This window comes from Carassius auratus, unplaced genomic scaffold (genome assembly GCF_003368295.1).
Source record: "Carassius auratus strain Wakin unplaced genomic scaffold, ASM336829v1 scaf_tig00040041, whole genome shotgun sequence".
NCBI classification, from domain to species: domain Eukaryota; kingdom Metazoa; phylum Chordata; class Actinopteri; order Cypriniformes; family Cyprinidae; genus Carassius; species Carassius auratus.
Genome location: NW_020526562.1, coordinates 73,098 through 90,350, shown reverse-complemented (window position 1 = coordinate 90,350; position 17,253 = coordinate 73,098). Strand labels below are relative to the sequence as shown.

Here is a 17,253-nt window from a genome sequence, read left to right as displayed (position 1 = left end):
AAAAAAAACTTTGTCACACAAACATCAAGATTCAGTATATGACTCTCAAGAATGGTGACATGCTTCATGCAGCACTGTATTTTGATACGTCATACAAAACTCATCCATTGCACCCAGAATGCATTGCAGCATGAAGCATGTCACCATTGTTGAGATTCATACACTAAATCTTGAGGTCTCTGTGTGTCTAAGCATTCTGTGTTACAAAGAGGTTCATGAACAAAGTAATTTAAAAAGAATAGACACAAATATATTTTTTTAAACTGCAGGATTTGCATTTTTTTTTTGCATTTCAGTTGATCAGATCATTACATGATGAAATTTTTAACATCAGCAAGTAGCCCATATCACCTGATGATATTTTAAATGCTCACTGCTTTCACTGTAACAAATATAGTTACATCAGTTAAACAAAAAGTAACATTGAAAAGAGTCATACTGCCTAAGTACTGATCACCATAATGGTGACGTCAAAATAAACTGTTATTTTCAATAAGCCATCAAGACCTCTGTTAATCTCTATAAGAATTTTTTTTTTATATTTATGACAGAAATAAAGTCAATCTTGTTTATAATAAGTGAAATTTTAAATTTACACTTGAGTTTGACATTAAACAAAGGTTGGGTTTTCATTTTCAACCAACATTTGACTTCTAAAGTGAAGTGAAGTGACATTCAGCCAAGTATGGTGACCCATACTCAGAATTTGTGCTCTTCATTTAACCCATCCGAAATGCACACACACAGAGCAGTGAACACACACACACACTGTGAGCACACACCCGGAGCAGTGGGCAGCCATTTATGCTGCAGCGCCCGGGGAGCAGTTGGGGGTTCGATGCCTTGCTCAAGGGCACCTAAGTCGTGGTATTGAAGGTGGAGAGAGAACTGTTCATGCACTCCCCCCACCCACAATTCCTGCCGGCCCGAGACTAGAACCCACAACCCTTCAATTGGGAGTCCAACCCTCTAACCATTAGGCCACGACTTCTGAGCCCCATCTAGTGTGATGTTTTTAGAGAATGTTATCCTAACTTTTGAAAGAACATTCTAGGAACTAAAATAAAACTTGCCGCTGAAAACATTCCCAGAACATGAAAAATTTCTAGCTGGGACACTACCTTTTAGATTTTAAATAGGGTAATTTGAGATCTATAACGTATTACAAGTTCATAGTAACCTCCCAAAACTGTACGTAAAATAATTCCACCAAGGTCTCAGCTACAGCTAAACGTTAAAAACAAAACTTAAGGTCCTTTTTGGCAGTTTGTGAGGAGTGTCTGTGAAAGCTGCGTGGTGCATGAGGGTGATTTCAAAGAAAAATGTTTTAGCTTTTATTATTATTATTATTTTTTTTTTTTTTCCAACCAAATCCAGTTGTTCACAGTTAAAAAGACATAATAATGTTTATTGTGTTTTGAAAAGAAAGTAAGTTATGAAAGTAAGTTTTTTTATACAGTATATATATATATATATTATTATTGATTAACATCAACCACAATGCATTTATGAGGTTATGTGTTTCTTCCACTTCATGTACGCACTGTTTACTGTACACATATTCAAGAGAAATGCATATACTCAATTGTTTTAAACAATCTAAAGCATTTAGTTGTTAAAAACATCTTAAAGAGAAAAGTCTTTTCACGCATCTATTTTCATTTGTCTCTGGGCTCTTACTAAAAACACTTGAGTGCGGACATGAATCCTACATGAAAGCTAAAAATAATACTTTTTAAAACTATTTTTAGCATGGTTAACAACGCCAATTGTAAAGTGAGAAAGAAAGTCTGATCTGTTGTAAAAGTAATGTGAGACATTTGTAGCAACTTGTATAAAAAGCACTTTTGGTTTCAAAGAAACCTTATGACAACTAATTTAAAAATCTAATATAGGGCTTTTTGTGTTTGCTTGTTTGTGTATTTATGTACTTGTTTGGGTGTATATTTGTGTTTGTTTGCTTGCATGTTCATGTTTTCTGTATGTTTACGCTTGTGTGTGTGTGTGTGTGTGTGTGTGATTGTATGCTTGTGTTTGTGTACTTGTTTGCATTCTCAGTACGTTTATGTTGAGGATGAAAGATCTGGGGGGGGGGGGTAATACAAATTATACATGTAACTTATAAATGTAACTAAAATAGGCTAAATTAACTCAAATAAAACAGCATTTACCTATATACCATGGTCTGACTGGTTAAAAGATCTCACATCCTTCTGACCAGTAAACAAATTTTCAGCTAACCTCACGCTCACAGGTCTACGTCATAAAGTTGAAATTGTCACCCTCTGATCACTGAACACAAAATGTGTGTGCAAGATGGTGTGCAAAACAGATGTCTTTTATGACCCTCATCGATCAAATATTTGGAGACAAGCCACCCTTTACTCTTTCTTAGAACACTTTGAATTATCTAGCATAAGATGTAAATGAGCTTGCCTTGTTTATAGTGTGATAAAGAGAGCCAGTTAGGCAAAGTACTGGCTAAGTACTATCACAATGTATGTTGTGATAGTCATGCAAAAGCTCATATCTTTAGGCAATGTGCAAATTTAACAGCTCACTGAGAATGTATATAAATATTTCTACTCACCAGTTTAAGATTAACTTAATGAGACTGAGGGAACGTTGAGGTAAGATTCTACATATTTAAAACAAAGTACTAAATAATAAAATATCACATTTTTAAAAAGTTATGTTACATTTTTTTATTTTATTAATAAATCATTTTACTAATTCTAATTTATTTCCTTTACTTAAGAATGTTTAACAAAACACTGTTCTGTATTTCTAGAAAATCAATGATATTGTGAGTTTTTCTTCATATTCATAATCATCTGACAATGAGGAGCCTATTTGTTCTGCTGAGTTTTCTGATCGGGGTTCAGGGCTTTTATATCTTGAGAAAACATAATTCCAAAAATCATCAAGAGATCACAAGAATTGCCATTTTACGTGCAACTAAACAAGTCTGCAAGAGCATGGATAGTCAATTTCAAGAGGTATGAAACTGACAATATGAACAGATTGTCCTTTTTTTTCAATCATATTATTTGTGATCTACAAAACAAAATGTATATTTTTAGCTGTTTATTTGCTCACGATTAATGTGATTACATAAAATGTGCAGGATAACAGACAAAATCATGAATGTGAACCAATCAAGTACTGTAGTTGAAAAGCATTTTTGCTGTTGATGTTTTTGAAAAAATAGTTTCCAGCAGGTTTTTCATGGGTCCTGGTAACTAAATATGTTAAAAGTAAATATTATTTTATGTGTTTTTGCAAAAAAATTGTCTTGATAGTGTTTAAAGTTCATTTATATTTCAATTCAAACTGATGTGTTATACTGTACCTTTAAACTTTGAAACAATTCTCACTTTGAAAAAAAGCATCCTCTTTAAACAGAGATTATTATTATTATTATTAATGTATTATTATTATTTCACTAATTGCTACCAAGTTTCACACTTTTTAAAAAAAAATAAGTTTAATGTGTTACTTGCTGTAAATTTGTTAAATTCACATATGGTTATTAACTATCTCTATGTTCAAACTGATTGAAAATAATCAGTGTATGTTAGATTTCCAATAACTTATATATTATATATACACACACTTTTATTTTTATTTTTTTGTCTGAACACAGCCAAATCCACTGGATGTAGAGTCACTGGCAAGTGCTTGCCAGAAAAAGGAGCATGAAAGTCATTTTCAAAGAGGTATAAGAGTTATCTGCTATTATAATGTGATGACAGACTTGACACATTCTGATAGTCCACAACATCACTTTGACAATGAGATGTTTAAGGAGGGAAAAGAGCTTATAACCGAAGGAATAAATACAACTATAGACCAAATGAACAGAAACCTATTTGATGATGCAAGAAAGACACTTGGGGAGATCATGCATACTTTACAGGTATAAAGTTTGATTGATACTTCATTAAACATAAGATCTGAACATCTGAATATCTAATAACTTGTCTTGTAAATGAAAGGATTTCTACAGTCACAGTAACTGGATAGAGCTGGGAAACACTGAACCCTGTACTGCCCTGATCAATCAAGACGAGAACATACCCAACCCTGCAGGTAAGTGTGTGTGTGTGTGTGTGTGTGCACGCGCGCGCGCGCGCTAACACATGTGCACCCAGCGGTGAGATAAAGCTGACAGAAGCAGCTTTTAGAACATCCTCATTTGTTAAAATTATGATTATTTGATAGATAATTTGCTCAGTATAAAACCCAAGTCTATGAAATGTTTAAAGATGAGAACACAGAAACATGCGAGGACAAACCCCAAGGAATAGATTTAAAAGTTAAGGAAGACATTCTAAGGCAAAAGATACTGACATCAGGATACACAAGAAAATCAAACCCAAAAGGTAAAACTCTTAATCACATTATTCAAAGCCTCCAAATGCTGGTCTGTTAAATAAAGTGACCGTATCAACATCATAATCATGTTTGACAGGGAAGTGCAGCCATGGAGGTTTTCGTGATTTCTCGAGTGGTATTAATAAGGATTTCAGTGCTTCTTGTCATGGTCCATTGCATAATAAAGCTGCAGACGTTGCCATTGCTGCCAGTGTGCAGCTGCTGGAGAAGATCTGGAAGAACATCGATGGCCCCAGGTTTCTCAGGTACAGAACTCATCTAACCCATCTTCACCCAGTCAAGTCAAATCAACTTTATTAACTGTTGATTCGCTCTTGTGCTACTTCGTTGTCATACACTGATCATTCTGCACAGTGCCGCTTCAAGTCAAACACACCTATTTTCTCCTCAAGTTCACACATGTACAAAAATCACATTAACATGATCCTCTAACAAACATTGATCTTCATTTTCAATCCTACAGCTATTGTTTTAGCATTTTAAATCAGAGAGAGACAGATAGACATCTTTGTATAGTGTGCATCTTCACATTATACTACTGGGCTGTTGAATGCTTGAATCTGATCTTTGACACATTTTCTAAGGTGTGCTAATATTTTCTGGGAAATTATTTTTAACTGCTTTTGTATGCTATCAACTCAAGCCTCTCAAGTTTTGAAACTAACAACAGTGGCACTGTAAAAAACAAGAGCATTTGAAGGACAAAAGAACAGTTTTAAAATGCATCATCTGAACAATGGCTTTAGGTGTAGTAGCCATATAAGAGGATCAGCCTTAAGAGAAAATGACTCCATTACAACTTCAGTAAAATTCTTAGAGTATCTGTTTAGTCCTAAAAGTTTAAACCCAGATAAATTACCTAAAAAATAAAATAAGTAAAAGACAGCCATCTTAACTTTCTCCCTGACTAGCAGGAAATAAACAGATGAAAAGTTTAGGGATGGATAATCCAAATGTATTAGCGCCAGTCTCCCTACACGGTTTAAAACTCACCCAGTCTAAAAGGTCGTTATACTCAAACAACTGGGGCATTTTCAAGTTCAAAATGGTGCACAACGTTTTGCAACGATTTCCGTGTTGAACGTCATGTTTCCTGGAAACAGCGTGCTCCGGTGTGCAACGGGGTTTGAATAGAACATTTGACATTTGGTATAGAAATAAACAATGGTAATTAAGTGCTTTTCCTAAAAAAGAGAAAGAAAATACAGGGTATTAAAACTTATGAATTACAAATAAAGTCAGAATGTGAAGCTAAATAGATGGCTCCGAAAATTCTTCAGAAAGAACACAAAGAATGGCCTTCTCAGCTGCCATAGTTGCAACTCTTGTAACTATAAGCTCAAAGATGCACTTGTCAAAGAGACAGACAATGGCAGTGAAAAAAAGAAAGAGTTGATTTGTAAGGAGAGCAAACATTTATATGTTCTAAAACCAAAAAAAAAAAAAAAATAAAAAAAATAATATCTTTCAAAAAGGTCTCTTCAGTATAATGGATGAATAAAATAATGTTGAGTAAAATTAAAAAGTCAAAGCCTTCTTGTACTGGATGTATAAAAATCTACACACAGAATTTGCAGGCAGAGTAAACAAAGTAATAATTATGTTTTTTGTCTTTCTGTCATCTCTCAGACTGGTGGGACTTGATGAAGTAAGGCCGGCCGGAGGATGGCAAGATCTTCTTTTTTCTCTCTTTACATCTAGATATCCAGATGCAAGCGAGAGCCCAAATGAAGTTGTGGAAGCTGAACTAACAGATTAACATTTTCTAAAATGTCAAACATCTGAATATTTTAGATTTTTATCTCTCGTGTGCCTTTCTATCCAATGATTAAATTTGGCAAATCCAAATCAACAGTACATGAGATGAATATAATATCACTCAGGTCAATGTTTATTATAAAGCTAATTTGAATGCTTTTAGAACTGTTCAGATTTACAAATTATAACTGACACTTAGACATACATTCCAAATGGAATATAGGAAATTATGATAGTATGTATTAGAACAGTGTTTCTCAATCCTGAGCGCACCCCAACACTGCACATTTTGCATATCTCCCTTATCTAAAGGCGGGCATACACTGTGCGATTTCGGCGCGATTTTGTCAAGGTCCCAACTCACACTGTACGAGTAGATCGCTTGCGATGTAAAGCCAAAGCTCACGATTTTTAATGCGCTCACTGTACGGTTGCGATTTGACTGCTCACACTATATGTGAGGAATCAGCCGAATCAACACGTAGGATCCCTCAGAATGCAGGAAATTCTATGCGCAATTCTGTGTGCTGAAACGTCAAAAGAAAAAAAAAAGGCGCAGGCATATCTAGACGCGCAGGTGGCTCGGAGGCCGTGGCCAATATGGTTTATCCATTTTGCAACGTGAACTGGAGGAAAGCAGGCGTTTTCTTCCCTATTTTTTTTATTTTTCTTTGCCATAACACCACAAGTTTTCCCTCCATCACTTCAGTCCACGCTACACGCTGTGTCACCATGGTTTTGTTTATGGTTTCGCGCACGCGCAGTGAGGGAAACGCGGAAAATCGGTCCGTAGCCCTGCTTCAATAGTGCGATACCTCACGAGAGGCGACCAAAATTTCTGATATGTCAGAAATCCATCCGACCAACCGATTGCCGGTTGGGAGAGGTTAATCGCCTCTCGTTTCCCCTTGTACACTGCACGAACACTGCACGACAAACGACGCACGAAAATGCTGAAAATCGGCCCGACCCAAAATTCAGAATTTGGCTAAAAATCCGATGAAAATCGCACAGTGTATGCCCGGCCTAACGCATCCAAATTCAGTTTCTGGAGTTTCTTCTAATGAGTTTAAATGAGGTGTGTTTGATTAGGGAGACACAGAAAATTCGCATGACGCCGCCCAAGACCAGGGTTGAGAAACACTGTTTTAGAATGACAGTTTCTGAATTTTCATCTAGTCTCCCGTACTCATGTACAAATTGCCAGATTTGTTTCAAAATGTTATCTATGATTGCTGATTGTGGTTTTTCAATTTCAATGATAATAATTGCTCATTAAATCAATGCATATGCAAATGAATCTTGTGTTTCTGTAAAATACTTTACAGTTGTTGTAGCAACTTTAATTTGGACCATCAGTTTTGTTTCCTCTGTGAGTAACATGTGCTCTCAAACCAGCATTTCTGGGATGGGAAGCAGGGACGCTAACTAGGACTCTAGTCCATTGCCTCTATAGTGTCAGTTTCTAATGCACCTCTTGAGATCAAGGGAGTGAGGTTTTCCTGCACAGCTCTTATCAGCAGGCCTGTAACATGTGCAAATGCATTTGAAGACTCATACAAATCACGCTAGTCACATGACATTCGCAGACAAGCAGAGTACTATAAACATCCAACAAAATGTCTTAATAATGAAAGTGAAAAAAAGTGAAAGTCATGACATTTGCTAAGTATGGTAGTCCATACTTAGAATAGGTGCTCTGCATTTAACCCATCCAAATGCACACACACAGTAGTGAGAAATGAACACACAGCTGGAGCAGGGGGCAGCTATATCCAGTGCCTGGGGAGCAACTGGGAGTTCAGTGCCCTGCTCAAGGGCATTTCAGCCATGGGTGTTGAGGACGGAAGAGAGCACTGTTCATTAACTCCCCCCACCTACAACTCCTGCTTAAATCGCACTCAAATTGATTTGATTTTGAAGCACAACACACTGGCCCAACTCACCAATCACAGCACAACCTGGCCCAGTTTAACAATCACAGCACACCCTGACCCAGCTGACCAATCACAGCACACCCTCACCCTGCTAACCAATCACAGCACACCCTCACCCTGCTAACCAAGTCGGGAAGTAGTTGGGAAGTCATGGACTAATGGTTAGAGAGTCGGACTCGCAATCGAAGGCTTGTGAGTTCGAGTCTCGGGCCGGCAGGAGTTGTGGGTTGGGGGAGTGCATGTAAAGTGCTCCCTCCACCTTCAATACCATGACTTAGATGCCCTTGAGCAATGCACTGAACCCCCCACAATGCTCCCCGGGCGCCGCAGCATAAATGGCTGCCCACTGCTCCGGGTGTGTGTTCACAGTGTGTGTGCACTTTGGATGGTTTAAAAACAGAGCACGAATTCTGAGTATGGGTCACCATACTTGGCCTTATGTCACTTCACTTCACTTCACTTCAATCACAACACACCCTCACCCAGCAATCCAATCACAGCACACACTGACCCAGCTCTCCAATCACAGCACACCTTGGCCCAGATCAACAATAGCCGTGTTTCCACTGTCGAGCTTAAACCTGCTAGTGCATGCCAGTCGCATTTCCACTGTCACTTCCGGGGCTTGATCGTGTCTCGTTGGGGCTTCCTCTCAGGGTCAACAGCCAGGGTTTTCTGGCCCAACGAAAACCTTGGGCCAAAGCGGGCCAGCTGGGGCTAGAGGAGTGGTTCTGATCAAAATCGGAGTGTCTCTGCGTCTGGAGAGCGTCAGTGCGGATCATTTCAGAAAGATAACAGCTATAACATCAGCATTAAAGACTTTTTAAAATAAGATTTAAGGGGGAGAATTCATAAGAGTAAAAAAAATAGCATATGTCATCAAAATATAATAATGATTTTTGTTCGGGAGCTTCTAAAAAATTAGAGAATCTGCACTGCTGATAATTTCTGAACGATAACAGCTATAACACCAGGGGCATGTTCAAGTTCAAAACGGTGCGCAACGTTTTGCTACGGTTTCCGGGTTGAACGTCATGTTTCCTGGAAACGGCGTGCACCGGTGTGCAACGGGGTTTGAGATGTGTTTTCTCTTGTTTGGTGGGTGTGTCAGAACTGCAGTCCAATCAGCAGCAACGTGTAAATAAAGCACGTGGTATTAAAGTGAACTCGCACAATGGCTTCAAGGAAATTAATGTACAAATGTGTTCGTTGCAGCTCGGTATATGACACAACTGAGGATATTAGAAGACATGTTTGTCATAAGTTTTATTGTAAAAATATAGGATATCAACATAATGAAGTAGTTGTTTATATTTTTAGCTTCATTGCAAGTGTATGACATTTGGTATAGAAATAAACAATGGTAATTAAATGGGGTATTAAAACCGTATGAACTACAAATAAAGTCAGAATGTGAGGCTAAATAGATAGTTCCGAAAATTCTTCACAAAGAACACAAAGAATGGCCTTCTCAGCTGCCATAGTTGCAACTCTTGCGTCATCAGAACAGTGTGTACAACGCATCACCGTTTCTGTTTAAAAAACGTTGTGCAACGTTTTGTCGGGGCTGAACGCAGCCCAGCATTAAAACTCCCTCGCCCAAATCCAATCACAACACACTAGCCCAGCTCACCAATCACAGCACACACTAGCCCAGCTCACCAATCACAACACACACTGGCCCTTTATTTGTAAAACAAAAAAAAATAAGTCAAGAGATATTTTTTTCAAAGCACTTTGTCCATTAAGAATTAAAAACAATGACATGTACATGTTCCTAAATTTGTTTTATATTTATTTAACACTTATTAACCGTAAATTATATACACTTTTCTACTATATAAGAAACTCCTAAATTAATTCTGCATATATGAATATTATTAATTTGAGATTAATATTACTTGTTCGCTCAGAAATACAAATATCTGTCAGCATTAAGTATAAAACTGGACCAATTATTCTGGTAAAATATACAACTGGAATTGGTTTATAAAATCTAAATGTCACAATGAAAAAAAAAATACAAATACACACTGGCTTTAGCAGACAGATCTATAGATAGATAGATCTAGATCTAATTAACTGTAGGTGCTAAAGATCCTGGTAATTGCCTTTTGGTTTTGTAAATGCATATGCATATTTAAACAACATTAAAATATAAATGTACTTGTGAAAATATCGTACAGAACAGTTTTAATGAATATATACTTGATTCAAAGATTAAATCAGTTTATAGCTGAATGTTTGTTCATCTGAATGATGTTCGTTAATAGAGAAAGATGGCTCTCCATTCGTCTCTTTCAAGTCCTTTAAATTGTCCAAATAAAAATCCCTGGATTCTTATTTTCAAAACACATTTCAATTGGACTTATAAATAAAGATTGTAATACATTTTTTTAAATCAATCTGTTTTTTAATATCATAACTGTCCTTATGTTTTATTTCTGATATTCATACTTTGATTTCATCCTCTGTTTCAGTGAAGCTGTATGGCGTCCTTGTGTGTCTGAAAGAGGACGGTCTCTGACGCTCCTCTTCAGGTCTTCCTCCTCCAAAGTGACGTGCTAGCACACTAGCAGCCTGCTGAAACCTCCTGGGCTCGATGGTGACGTCTGCTGCGATCGGAGTTGTCTGACATTCATGATCCATCTCAAACACAGAGCTCTGCTGCTCTTCCTCCTCCTCCTCCTCCTGATCTCGATGGCTCCTAATGAGGCAGCAGGAGTTGTCAATCAACTCCAACACCTCACTCATGAGGGAGGGGCCGAGGTCCACCGTGAAGGACGAGAGCGAATCAGATCGCGTCATTGAGACCTCGCTGTTCTCAGGTAAGGAACTCCGTCGACTATCTGAGCTGAGCAACTCAGACGTTTCAGCAAAGCTCTGGTCGAGACGAGATGAACGAGGCAGTGTGACGAAACCAGAACGAAGACCTGCAGGAGAAAAGAGGAAAAAATCACATGTTTCTGCAGACACTTTAAAACATTACCACATTAGATAAGTGTGTATATTTGATTTAAAAAAAAAAAAACAATAAAAACATTTCATTACAAAGTATATCATTGGCATAACGTTTGAGAAAACAAGATCTCTTGGGGCTTATTATACACTTTACACCTTTTAGTAAGATTTTTTGTGTAACACTTTAGAATAGGTAACACTTGTTATCTATTAACTACCACATTTCTCTCAATAAATTCTTAATTTGCTGCTTATTAATAGTTAGTAAGGTAGTTGTTAGGTTTAGTTATTGGGTAAGATTAGGGATATAGAATAAGGCCAAGTAGTATGTTCTTAATTAGCACTAATACATGGCTAATATTCTAGTAATATGCATGCTAATAAGCAACTAATACGTGTTACCTATTCTAAAGTGTTACCATATATGGTACTAAAAATTAATATGCATGTATATTCAGGAGGTCCGTAAAAGTTATGTTTATTTATTTGAATCTTTATGCACTTCATATTTTCATCACAAAGGATATATTCTCGGCATAACCGTTTGAGTGAGAAGTTGTATTAGAAAAAACGAATATAAATTTGAGAATCAAAATTAATTTAAATTAATATCTTAATTGGAGTAAAATTCGCTATGAATAACAGTGCCTGCCAAATGTGTAAATATAAATGAAATATAATATCTGCATATTTGTTTTGTGTATCTTTTGTTTTATTGACAGCAGCACACAGGAGCTACATGAACAGATCCTGATAAAAAGACATCAGATAGTCATTTATTCACTTACAGTGCATTTGAATTGACTCTTGTGTTGCAGTCAATGTCCAGTAAGTGGCAGGACAAAACCAATCTGCAGTATGTGGGTTTCATTTAGTGCTCTTTATGTCAGTCTTTCAGAGTTGGTTTTGGGCTCCCAGAATAAGGGAAATTCCAGAATTCCAGAGACATTAAACACACACACACACACACACCACCGAAATCATCACTGCACTTTTCCCTCATACACTCAACTATATGAGTCTCTGCTAAATTTTCTGCAGGTGTGTGTGTGTGTTTGTGCACAAACTGATCACAGGTCAGTCTGTCTTTGTATCTGGTCATTATAGATCGTATCAGTGTTTTCTCAATGTCTCCTTTTCGAGTGGGATTGTTTAAAGATACAGTGTCAAGTTAAAAATAGCTCAACTTCAAACATAGTACGGCAGATCAATGTCAGTTTCAAACAACAGACCAATCAAGATTCATTAGAAAGAGATATATTTACATAAGGAAAAACGTATGAAGTGTTTAATAGAAATGGTGTATTGGAATTTAATTTGATTATGATTGCAGTATCGGTTCATTTCCGGCTGAACCATTATGTAAGTTTAGTTGTTTTGGTGGAGAAACCAAAAAGACCAAAGCCATGACTAAAACTGTGGCGCAGGAGGTGTCTCCTCCTGAGAGAAACACAGGTGAGGAGAGAGAGGTGGAGAATACGGTCCTGGGGCCGTATTCATGAAAACTGTTGGGGCTAAGAGTTGCTCCTTGTGACAAAATTCTTAGAAATCGGGTGTTGTCTTTAAAAATTTAAGAAAAGATCCTAGTAAAGAAGAAAGTAATTCAGAAAAAATCTTAACCCTTAAAAGAACTCTTAAGACGCTAAAATGTTAGGAGTTTTGACAAGGCTTAAGATTTTCTTTAGCAGTGGAGAAAACCAACGGAACATGAAGAGGGAGAAGAAATGCATTGCACACTACGCATGACATGCAACAACGCAACCACGTTAGGGACTCAAATACAATCTTTCCTCACTTTGACTTGCTCTCATGTTGGTCATGGATCTCTCTTTTAAAACCAAGACTCATAAATAAAATAATGTAAGCTAAATTATGATCCAAGTACACACTTTTTCAGATTTCCAAATCTGGAGTACCAGTGCTCTATAGAGAACTTAAATGGATATGGTGATGAAAAAAATAAATAAATAAAAGATGACGAAATAGGATTTTAAAGGGGTCATTAGATGAAAATCTTAACTTTTTCCATGTTTAAATGCTATAATTGAATGTCTTGTGTTCATGTTGTCAGTTTTGGGACCAGCAACTGCATTTCGTTAAAGATGTAAGTCTCAAAAAAGAAGCACCCAGTAAGTTTGGTTTTGTATCCTTTGCAAGCATGTGAGTAAATGAGCCGATCAGATTTCTCTTTCCTTCTGATGTATGAAGGGGTTCTTAAAGCGACAGCTGTGTACTTGTTCAGACGCCACGGCAAAAGTTAGCAGAAAACATGCTAACTCTTCTCCCGGTGGCTGCACAGACGAACACAAATCACTATTTAGAGTCCCAGTCTCAGAGGAGACAAGAGAAGAGTGTATTTATTTTATTTTTAGTGGAAATCCCAGAAGGGGGGTGGGGTGCACAGTAACTCATTATCATTTAAAGAGACATACACCAAAACGGTTGGTGTGAGCAGAGTATAATGCGAATTATTACAATATCTACAACAAGAACTATAACGATGACTAGTGATAAACGTGATGATATATGTTGTATAACTGGTAGGTGTGGTGTCTGTGTTGGTACCGTAGGAGCAGAGCGGTTCGTCCGGTGAGCTGGTGGAGGTGGGCAGCAGCGCCCTCATCAGGCCGACGTCGTTCATGTTCAGCTGAGGCAGAGAGATGGCGTTTTTAATGATTGGTGAGATGGGCGGCGGAGGGGACGAGAAGTCACGTGACCCTCCTCTCAGCCGGGGCATAGGAGTCTTTCTCACATGCTGCAGGGTTCGCGATAAAAAGCGCGTTGGTTTGGAGCCTGAGGGCGAATCCGGGTACCGTATCCCCATCACTGTTACCTGATCCGCCGTAGTTACTCAGAAACGAAGTGTCACCGAAGACGTCCCCGCCGCGGCCCACGTGCATGGTGTGGCGGAAGTCTCCGAGCGGCGGACTGATCATGTCCACCGACAGGTCGCTCTTAAACCGCCGTTTGCCCTGAGACGTGGACACCAGGCCCTTGATCGCCGGCAGCTTTCCCAGACTCATGGCGAGAAATATGACTTGAATGATCCTTAAACCAAAGCCAAAAAGTCCGTCAAAAATATAAGCAGCTGATGACGTGCTCCTCAAATTTAAACCGATGCCAGATGTGACTGCAGCAGAATGAATAGTACATTAATGTCAAATAAGCATTAGAAAATATTACAAAAAGTCACGTGGAACAAATTGTTTACAAATTAAAAAACTAGTTTAACGAAGTGATTAAATACCCAGAACAAGTAACATCAAATCATTCTGAAAACAGATCCAGAGAGAAAACAATGGTGGAAAAAATACTAAAAAGATTAATGTTAGTTTTATGAAGCAATTAATCAATCAGAAAAAACCCACTTGAGTACATGTTAATGTCAAATAATCATTAAAAGATATTTAGAGGAAGATTATTTGTGGAAAAATACTTTAAAAAATCTACCTCGACAAAGCAATCAAAAAAAAAAATGCTAAATTAACTTCAAATAATAATTTTTATAGATCTAAAGAGAGAAAAATGGCAGAAAATAAATGTATATATAAAGACATTAATTCAAACAGTAGTTTAAGCTAATTGCTAATAAGCTAATAAGTGTTTTTCTGTGAGCTGATCAGATTCACTTTAGAAACAGCAGCAGAAACACAAAAACTCTCACTTTGATTATAATATCCTGCAAAAATGTCACTGAAGATCTGAAGCACTGTGACAAACTCTCAGGTGAAAGATATGAACGCCATCATATCTACTAATGAATACTTAGTACAATTAACCAAATGCTTTTAAGTGTTCAGACGTCTGTAATATATGAGCTGCACTGATTTGTGAGCTGCTGCCCATCCCGAGCCGGAGTTTATAAATAACCTGTTAAAGAAGCCTAATAGGATTTACGAAGAACTTAAACACCTTCTAGCGAATGCAAAACTCCTGCACTCTCTCTGATGGTAGAAACTAAATTATGTTTCTTGCACAAAAACACTTCAAAAACCATCTAACGTGTCGCCATGCTTGTAAAAGAATCACTGAATCTCTTTAGAGACACGTTCAGATTTACATCAAGCAGAACTTCTTCCAAACATCACTTTCACACCATCACGTCTTTTACGTCTCCTTTAAAGCTGCATCTGAGTGCATGTCCACACCAAAGTTGAACAGCGTTTCTCCAGAAAAGTGAGGTTTTGTAAGATGAGTGACATCCAGGATCGTCCTCTTCCTTCGGCTTTGTCCCGACACACCTGACGTCCACCAGCGCTCAGAGAAGTTACTTTAGTGTTTCCGAATCCCACCGCAGGACTTCAGCATCCCAGGATCTCCCCAAACAGCCCGTCTGAAGCGCATCAGACGCACATATGATCCGCTGTGTTTGGTCTGTGGCTCAGAGGAGTCTGAACGGCTGGATTAGCTGGATTATTCGTCCTCGCTCTCTCCCTCTCACTCACTTCTTTTATTCTTCCTCTCGCCGGACCGTCTCAATCCAATTAGCCGCACGTCAGTCAGTATTTTCCTTTCACACCGTGACACGCATCCTGAGAAAGAGAGAGTCAACACCAGATGACTAGAGCGATGCCAGGTCATCTTTATACAGTAATGATGAACATTTTTGTGGCATGTATATGCATATGGTATACTGTATGGTATGTATGCACATGGAAGTATTTCTTTTACCTATATTCTCATTTAATTTCAAAAACTTGACAGATTAAAGTCTCTCCTGACAGACACACTCATTTACACAAATTAACATACAGTACAAACACACTTCTCCATCCAGACTGTTATTGTTGGGGTTTAATTACACCTCTGTGTGTTTCTCTACACACACACACACACACACACACACACACACACACACACACACACTGGTTTAGCCCATCAGACAGTCTGAGGAAGTGAGTGGGAAGTAATGGGAACAGTCTGTGATGTATTTAGCTCGTGCTGCTCTCTCTCACTCAAAGACCATGCATTATGCTTTTTATCACGATTTTTCATGTGCATATCAACTCCTTGGCAGCCTGACAATATCTAGCAACATCATTAAAATATTTTAAATATTTTTTTAAATCTGTTTTTATTTACAGAAGAAAAGTTTTTAATTTGCAGTCAATCTTTTACTACAAAAGCTGGTTAAAAACATTACAAGTTATATGACGTAGCAGATCCATATGCAACAGATAATCATAGAGACACCTGCATATATATATATATATATATATATATATATATATATATATATATATATATATATATATATAAACTATTAAGATTTTCAACTAATAACTGAACAATGTCATTGTCTGTATAACGTGTCAGTTTATTTAAAACTCTTCAGTTTAGCGAAAGAACACTTGTTTACTTACAATAACCGAACTCATAATAACATAATAAAATAACTAATCTTTCACATTAGTTTCTAATGTTTCTGATCAAATGTTCATTAAAAAGCCAATTTTATATTGCTTTAACGTTATACACATTTTATCTTACCTCAAACGCAGATTAATACCGAAGTTTGAGAGCGTTGATGAATAAACTCCAGACCAGACGCGCCACCGCTGAGCGCGCTCCCGAGAGGCGAGGACCACGCGCATGCGCACGGCGGAATCACAGTCAGGCGCGTGCATCTGAAAAACAGAGTTGACTTTTGTTTTGTAAAGACTCCGAGAGACACGACAAATAATACAAACATTTTACAGGAAGTTTGTGAACGTGTGAAATGTGAAATGATCCAAGTCCAAGTCACTCTCAAAAAGACCAGGATGAATTCACACAGATCGTTTCAGTTCTAATCCTGGATCAGCCATGACCTTTTGACCTTCAGGGACATTCGACCTCTGAACATGAAGCTCCCAAACACAAAGTATCTGCTATCAGGCTTTGAAGAGTTTAAGGAGGTGTTTTGTGCAGAGGTTCAGAAGAGCGTACTGAAGATGTTTACAGTAAGAGGTTTGTGCTACGCAGCTAACAGCTGATGTTATGAAGTTATGGACAAACATTCTTCCAGTAATATTAATGGAATGTTCAAATTAATCTTTTCTCAACACGTTAGCACAAAAAAATATTATTAGTTGGTCATTTGTGCAACTTAAAAAAAATAAAATAAAAAAAATAAAATAAAATGTTAATACTTAGTAGTTTCAACATTCAAAAGTAACATTCCCATAACGTTAGAAAATTCTAAAATGGAATATGCCCT

The 17,253-nt window shown here is 37.5% G+C and overlaps 1 protein-coding gene and 1 pseudogene across 1 annotated transcript; one reads left to right on the top strand and one right to left on the bottom strand.

Annotated features, from left to right (window-relative positions):
- The first annotated feature begins 2,614 nt into the window (after positions 1 to 2,614).
- LOC113084449 (von Willebrand factor A domain-containing protein 7-like) lies at positions 2,615 to 6,574 on the top strand. Its single transcript, XM_026254838.1, has 7 exons — positions 2,615 to 2,630; positions 2,792 to 2,999; positions 3,647 to 3,919; positions 3,999 to 4,092; positions 4,269 to 4,385; positions 4,475 to 4,643; positions 6,028 to 6,574. Exons 2-7 carry the CDS (start codon positions 2,841 to 2,843, stop codon positions 6,155 to 6,157), a joined length of 942 nt encoding a protein of 313 aa, XP_026110623.1. The 5' UTR covers positions 2,615 to 2,630; positions 2,792 to 2,840; the 3' UTR covers positions 6,158 to 6,574.
- Positions 6,575 to 9,867: 3,293 nt separating this feature from the next.
- LOC113084450 (cdc42 effector protein 1-like) lies at positions 9,868 to 16,960 on the bottom strand (annotated as a pseudogene).
- Positions 16,961 to 17,253: the final 293 nt, after the last annotated feature.